This window comes from Dama dama, chromosome 8, assembly GCF_033118175.1.
Source record: "Dama dama isolate Ldn47 chromosome 8, ASM3311817v1, whole genome shotgun sequence".
Lineage (NCBI taxonomy): Eukaryota > Metazoa > Chordata > Mammalia > Artiodactyla > Cervidae > Dama > Dama dama.
In genome coordinates, this window is record NC_083688.1 from 28,475,117 (window position 1) to 28,482,597 (window position 7,481).

At 51.8% G+C, this 7,481-nt stretch overlaps 1 protein-coding gene across 1 annotated transcript; it reads right to left on the minus strand.

Annotated features, from left to right (window-relative positions):
* Positions 1 to 282: 282 nt before the first annotated feature.
* CATIP (ciliogenesis associated TTC17 interacting protein) lies at positions 283 to 6,314 on the minus strand. Its single transcript, XM_061147976.1, is given in 10 exon segments — positions 283 to 642; positions 881 to 969; positions 1,700 to 1,776; positions 2,685 to 2,809; positions 4,476 to 4,643; positions 4,832 to 4,918; positions 5,081 to 5,136; positions 5,414 to 5,614; positions 5,999 to 6,091; positions 6,266 to 6,314. Coding segments are annotated over 10 exon segments (1,281 nt in total). The 5' UTR covers positions 6,291 to 6,314.
* Between the last annotated feature and the right edge of the window lie 1,167 nt (positions 6,315 to 7,481).

A 7,481-nucleotide genomic window follows, 5' to 3' on the forward strand; every position in this document is an offset into this window, starting at 1 on the left:
ATTCTCCAGGCAAGAATACTGAAGTGGGTTGACACTTCCATCTCCAGGGGGTCTTCCCGATCCAGGGACTGAACCTGGGTCTCCTGCATTGCAGGCAGATTCTTTAGTGACTGAGCCCCCAGGGAAGCCCAAAATAGGGATATTGATCATAATAAAATCTAGGAAGAAGGGCGGAAAATCGCTCGACAAACCCTGTTCACGTTTCCTATGTTTAGCCCCAGACGCTGGCCAGAGAAGGATCCGGGTCACAGCAGAGGCTGGGGAGCGCCCCGTTTATTCCCATTAAAACCGCAGGCAGGAAATCGCGCCTCCGGGGTGCGTCCCGCCGGCATCCCGTCCCAGCCCAGCCCTGACGCCCCCGCTTCCTGTCCAGTCCCCGCCAGGGAGGCCCCGGGCCGCCTTGCTGCCCGCCTAGGCCTCGCTGCGCTCCGGCTCCAGCTCGCGGAAGGGGCTGGGCCGGTTGGAGGAGCGCAAGGCTGGGGTGGGCGGGTGTCTCTTGGCGAAGGGGCCGAAGTACTCGGCGGCGAAGGTGACCACGTCGACCGGCTGGCGCAGCAGCAGGAAGAGCAGGAAGTCGGAGATGAGCGCCTGGGCCTCGGGGTGCTGCCGTAGATAGCTGTTGTGGCTGAGACGGAGCTCCTCCTGGTGGTGCCGTGGCGAGCCTGAGCCGGACCCGGACTCCCGCTCCCCAGGGGCGCACCCCCTCCTCTGACCCATGGAGGGATTAGGGACGCTGGGGTCCCCAACCCCACGGGGTGCAGTATTTCAGCCGGGCAGGAAAAATGATGACAAAGGGTGGAATACATGCCCAGGGCGGGGGTACGGGGTTAAGGGTGTTGGGAGGGGTGCGGACCTCAGGCTGCCTGCAGCCTCTCCTCACCTTGCGGTCCAGGAACCGCGAGCAGAGCTCCAGGTCCTCCTCCCACACCAGGGGCTTCTTCTTAAATACTGGGCGAGGCTCAATATCATCTGAAGGAGTCCGGTGGGAGGAAGGTGGTGGTGGTTTAGCCGCTAAGTCGTATCCGACTTTTTGAGACTCCCATGGACTGTAGCCCGCCAGGCTCCTCTGTCCATGGGATTCTCCAGGCAAGAATAATGGAGTGGGTTGCCAATCCCTTCTCCAGGGGATCATCCCGACCCAGGGACAGAACCTGGGTTTCCTGCGTTGCAGGAAGATTCTTTACCGACTGAGCCACCACGGAAGCCCCTGGGTGGGAGGAAGGCGGCGTGCCCATTCCGACCCCAGAACCTTCCTCAGATATAGAGGGATGACTGGACGACACCTGTTCTAGGCAGGCTCGGAAAACCCCAGGGTTCTGGCTGCCCATATGGGCAGAGTTCCCAGCAAAGTGATCCTCTCCTAATTAGGGACAGGGACTGGAAAACCAGGGCTTCCCCGGTGGCTCAGATGGTAAAGAACCCGCCTGTAATGCAGGAGACCTGAGCTCCATCCCTGGGTCAAAAAGATCCCCTGGAGAAGGAAATGGCAACCCACTCCAGTGTTCTTGCCTGGAGAATCCCCATGGACAGAGGAGCCTGGTGGGCAACAGTCCGTAGGGTCACAAAGAGTCGGATATGACTGAACGACGAAGCACTTACTGGAAAGCAAAGCCTCTCCGTCTCATTTGGCCTCCCACCCCAGAGATGGCCCACTCAAGGCAGCCCCTGCAACCCTGGAAGGCTCGGCGGCTTCACTCACCCTCTTCCCTCAATACGGGCACCTTGGTGATCATGCAGCACCCCGGGGAGCCCACCTGGATCCTCTTGGCCAGGTGCCTGGAGTGCAACACGGAAAAGGTGTGAGTCTTCCTAGACCAGCCGGCTCCTTTGAAGGGTGTCCTGGGGCCTCCCTTTACTGCTGTCCTCTCCCCCTCCCCCACTTGTCTTTGAGTTCCAGGGTGCTGTTCATGTCTAGATCCCCAGATAATGGCCCCTGCTTTTCAAACTGGGGACTGTGTCTACCCTGAAGATGTGTGCCCATATGCAAGACCTTTATAGGTGTGAGCGCTAGAAGAACCATGAAAGAGTTCCCTGGCACGCCAGTGGGACTCCACACTTTCACTGCCAAGGGCCTGGGTTCAATCCCTGGTTGGGGAACTAAGATCCCGCAAGCCATGAAGTGCAGCCAAAAAAAAAAAAAAAAAGAAATGGCAAGCCAAATTATGAAATCAGGAAAGCCAACAAAGTTCTAATTTGTTTGTTTGTTTGCTTTTCCCAGTGTGGTGATTCTGTCAGTACCTCTGTGGAAATTTCAAGAAACAAATGCTCCTCTCCCTTCCAAATTTTCTCAGGATTTTGGTGCCTGCGCTTTGCTGGTGACAGCTTGGCAGTGTATTAAGATGCTTCTTCCAACCTGATGATCTTATCAAGTGCTAAGTTGTTCAAACTTTTGTGTTTTTTGATATTACACCCACACCTGTGGCAGCTGCTTTAGCTATGCCCTGTGGAGTTGACCTTGACTCCCTCAGCAGTTCAGGGCTCTTTGGTGAGATTTGGGAGGCATTGTGAAGATCGGGAAAATGATATATTTTCCCGTGAATATATGGAAAAAGTGAATGAGTGGGTAAAGCCAGGGGCACTCTGATCTCAACAAGTCTCCCTGGTAGTGAATCTCCACCCAGGTGGTTGAGCTTCCCATGTTTGTGCTCAGTACTGCCCCCTTGGCCTCACCGACAGTGGCTCACCCATCAGGGAGCAGGTAAAACTGGCAGGACATGGGGATGCCTTGTTCCGAGTGTACCGTCTGCTCCACAATGAAGACTTCCACCTGCTGATGGCCCACCTGGATTGTCTGGGAGCCCAGGGCTTGCTGGCAGCAACCGAAATGAAGGGAGGGAGGTGAGGTAGATGCCTATCAGGACCTCCCCCTACATCTCACCCTGCCCCTCTCTCCATCTTGTAGCTTCATTGCTTGTTCACCGGTGATAAGCAACCCTTGGCTGTCCAGACCCTTAGGTTCCACAAGATTTGGGTTGCAGCCCCGGGTTGAGTTGAGGTCCTCTCATAGAGAACCAGCTCCACCCTGCTCCTGCCTCAACCCTCCTCCATGCCAGCTCCATGACCAACTGCTTCTAGCTGGCAGATTCTGTAACACAGATCACCAACTAGGAGTGAGTGTGGGGTTGGGGTTGGGTTGGGTTACTTGGGGGGAGAGGGTAGTGAGGCTCTGAAGAGGGACTTTTTTATTATTCAGTTTCTAAGTCGTGTCTGATGCTTTGCAACCTTATGGACTGCAGCATGCCAGGCTTCCCTGTCCTTCAGTATCTCCCAGAGTTTGCTCAAATTCATGTCCATCGAATCAGTGATGCCATCCAACCATCTCATCCTCTGTTGCCCCCTTCTCCTCCTGCCTTCAATCTTTCCCAGCATCAGGGTCTTTTCCAATGTATTGGAGTCTTTTCGCATCAGGTGGCCAAAGTATTGGAGCTTCAGCTTCAGCAGCAGTCCTTCCAATGTATATATGCAAACTAGTACAGCCAATGTATATTCAGGATTGGTTTCCTTTAGGTTTGACTGGTTTGATCTCCTTGCTGTCCAAGGGACTCTCAAGAGTCTTCTCTAGCACCACAATTCGAAAGCGTCAATTCTTCGGCGTCACCCTTCTTTATGGTCCAACTCTCACATCTGTACATGACTACTGGAAAATCCACAGCTTTAACTATACGGAGATTTGGTGGCCAAGTGACATCTCTGCTTTTTAATATGTTGTCTAGGTTTGTCATAGCTTTTCTTCCAAGGGGCAAGAATTGAGACTGAGATTTGGGGCTGTCTCAGGCCCGTGCAAGCTACCTGTTATAATTAAAACTTAAATCCCTATTACAGCTATGGCTGAGAGGAGAAAAGTGCTAACATAAAAATATTTCAGAGAAAATTGGGGGGAAATGGTGTGTGCCTGTTTGCGTCAAACTCCTTGCTGTTTGTCATGTTTGTGGCAGAAGAGACACCAGTGTCATTTACAAAGCTGGTCAAATCAGCCCCCAAAGTGCATGTCCACAGACACGGTTTCAAAATCACATTGTAAGAAGTCCTAGGTAGGTTGGTGATGAAAGTTTAGCCAAAATAAAGAAGCACCCTTCAGGGTTGAGACATAATAAAATAAAATTCAAGTGAAGTTGGAGATTTAAATTTCCTGATGTTTAAAAAAAAAGTCTCTAAAAATGGCCCCACACTATGTTTGTTTGTTATTTTTTTTTTCCTGAACTGACTTTTGTGTAAAAAGCATTGCTTTCTTCCATTGCTCCCACCTTTTTAGTCCCTATCTTCCTCACGCCACTTGCCTTGGTCTTCTCTCTGACAAATGCAATCTTGTTTTCTCCTGCCCTTGGAAGTTTCACCCCCACACGCCGGGGTTTATCTCCACCCCATCCGCTCTTCCACTCCACAGCTGTCTAGCTGTCTTTTCTCTCAAATCAGCATCCTCTCTGCCCCTTCTAGCTTGCCCACAGACCAAGTCCCCACCCAGGGAGATGGCTCACGTAAGTAGAATAGCAGAGTTTGCCTTCAGTGTCCAAGGCCAGGAAACGGGCATTGCTGGGCACCGTATGCCGCCAGGCCATCACCCTCAGCAGCACCAGGTTAGCAGCCTGGGAGACAAAGCCCTCAATGGAGGGCCTGGGGAAGAAAGTCACTTCGGTCTTCACTTCCTGTTCAGGACAAATCTGTGTCAGGGACTTGAGCTGGGAAGTAGGGGGAGGTTGGGCAAGTCAGGTGTTGAGCATACGGTCCAGTCCACATGGTCCCCAGGGCAGGCTCCTGGCCTGACACCATCTGTCCCCTGTTTGTGGTTCCAAAGAGGATGTTGAGTATGCCTCCCACCTGGCTCTCACCTTACCTCACCCTCCTTGACCATTCTGGTCATGAGCAGCTGATCATCCTGCTTCAGCAAACTCGTCTTCTGTTCCATGGGAAGAATGTGGAACTAGGGGCCAGAGCAGGAGGGGAGAATCAGAGACTCACCGACTGTATATGAGTGAGATCCCCCGGAGGCCACCTTGTCCGTCCTCCATAAGTGAGAAAACCGAGGAGAGATGTGGATAGAAAACCTTCTCTCTGTGGTCAAGGCTGGGGGCCCCGGAGGTACCTTGATGAACTCCTGACTCTGTTGTTTCACAACCTCCAGTTTCCACGAGAGATAGGCTGAGGGGAGGGAGGTGAACACAGGAGACAGGGCTGGAGACTGTGGGAAGGGCGGGTGGTGGCCTGGGCTGGAGGACTCAGGGGTAGGGTGGCCACAGGTCAAAACTACGGCTTCGATTATCTTGTCACCCCACATCCCACGCTTTCTCTTTGCCTCGTTCTAGTCCCAAGGTGAAATTAAAGGGTTGCTACTGAGTGAACGTCCTAGGAGTTAGGGACTGGGAGTGGGGGGCAGGGTAGGACGGTAGGGGTTGGGGGTGTTGGTCAGGAACTCTACCCAGAAGGGAGCTTCCACAGAGTGTTTTGTCCACGAAGCCTCGGCTGGAGGCATGCACGAAGGGGACGTACGTTAGGACACCAAATTTGTCTTTGTATTGCCCTCTCTGCACCTCAATGGTCAGCTCTCCCTGAGGCTCCCCTGTGTCGGAGACCATGACCAGAGTCTCTGAGAAGAACAGCAGCAGCAGCTCCTCCTGCCCTGCGGAGTGAGGGTCCCGTTGGGACAGTTAAAGCCCCAGCTCCTAATCCTCAACTCTCTGACCCCCCTGGCCACCAGTGCCCCCACGGTCTCCACCCACCCTCTCCTCATCTCACATCTCCCAGGCAGCCCCTGCCTCCCCTCCCCTGGCCTCTGCAGCAGTCAGAGGTGGAGACAGCCTCCCCACCCCCACACAGCGATCCCCACCCCCACTGTATCCCTGGGGTCTTCCATTAGTTGAAGACTATCAACCATTACGCTTCAGGCCCTTTCTGAGTCCCAGGATATTCAAGGCTGCTAGAGAGGCGGCCATGTCTGGGCTTTCTCTCTTCCCTCCGGTCCACAGTTTTGTCCACGCCCTCCACCCTCACTGCCCAGGCTCACGGAGGGAGTTGAGGAAGTGGATGGCCTCAGCGTTGGCCTCTGGGGGTGGCAGATTCTCCTGTGTTGAGGGTTGGGGGTCCTTGGCTTTGGAGCCTATGGAAGGAGGAGAGACTGAGATGGCAGATGGCAGACCCTGAGGAGGACAGCGATGGGGCGGGAGTCCCAAGAGTAGAATCCTCCAAGGCCACCCCAAGGTGGACGATGAGGGAGAGATTCCCCCCTCACTTTCCAGGCCCCCACCCCCCAACTCCTCAGCCCCCTTCTCACCTTTGGATTGAACTTTAGGGGACATGCTGCCGGCTGCTACCAGGTTTGTATCCAGATGTCTCCGTGGCAACTGAGACTTACTACTGCCTCTTAAAGGGCCATCAACTCATTTCACTAAACACACAGACCTTTGAGTAGTTGGTTGGAACTGTGACTTCTGGGGCTCAGCCCAAACTTGAGGTACTGTCCAGCAGAGGGAGTATTTGACATTCCTAGGTGGCAGAGGGGATGACATGAGTATTTACAATGACCTTGGAAGCTGTACCATACAACTGTACTTTGGAGTTCAATTCTTACTGGGATTTAAACCAATACTTTAAAAAAAGAAAAACTTAAAAAAAAAAAAAAAGAAAAACTTTAAATTTTACTATATTTATATGTTTACTTTTATTAGATTGCATTAAAAGTACTTGGGAAGCTGGTTTATCAATTTGTTAAAAAAAATTAGAGAATTATTTTTCCTTTATTTTTCCCAACGTTACCGAGATATGTTGTTCAGTGGCTCAGTTGTGTCTGACTCTTTGCAACCCTACAGACTGCAGCACACCAGACTTCCTTGTCCTTCACTGTCCTTTGAGTTGATGATGCCACTCAACCATCTCATCCTCTGTTGGCCCCTTCTCCTCCTGCCCTCCATCTTTCCCAGCATCAGGGTTTTTTCACATCAGGTGAAAAAAGCTCTTCACATCAGGTGGCTGAAGTATTGGAACTTCAGCTTCAGCAGCAGTCCTTCCAATGAATATTCAGGGTTGATTTCCTTTAGGATTGACTGGTTTGGTCTCCTTGCTGTCCAAGGGACTCTCAAGAGTCTTCTCCAGCACCATGTTTTGAAAACATCAATTCTTTGATGCTCAGCTTTCCTTATGGTCCAACTCTCACATCCGTACATGACTACTGGAAAAACCATAGCTTTGACTAGATGGACCTTTGTTGGCAAAATGATGTCTCTGTTTTTTATAACTGGCATATAACAACCAGTTGCTTTTTAAAAAGTAGTAGAATATATGGAATGAATAAATATGGCATAAACTTCCTAAAGCAGTTTTAATTTTGTAAAGAGGACAGATTGTTCATTGAAGTCCCCTTAAAAGTTAATATTAGCTAGGACATCCTTGGTGGTACAATGACTAGGAATCCAACACATGGAACATGGGTTTGATCCCTGGTCCAGGAAGATTCCACATGCTGAGGAGCAACTAAGCCCATACACCAGAAG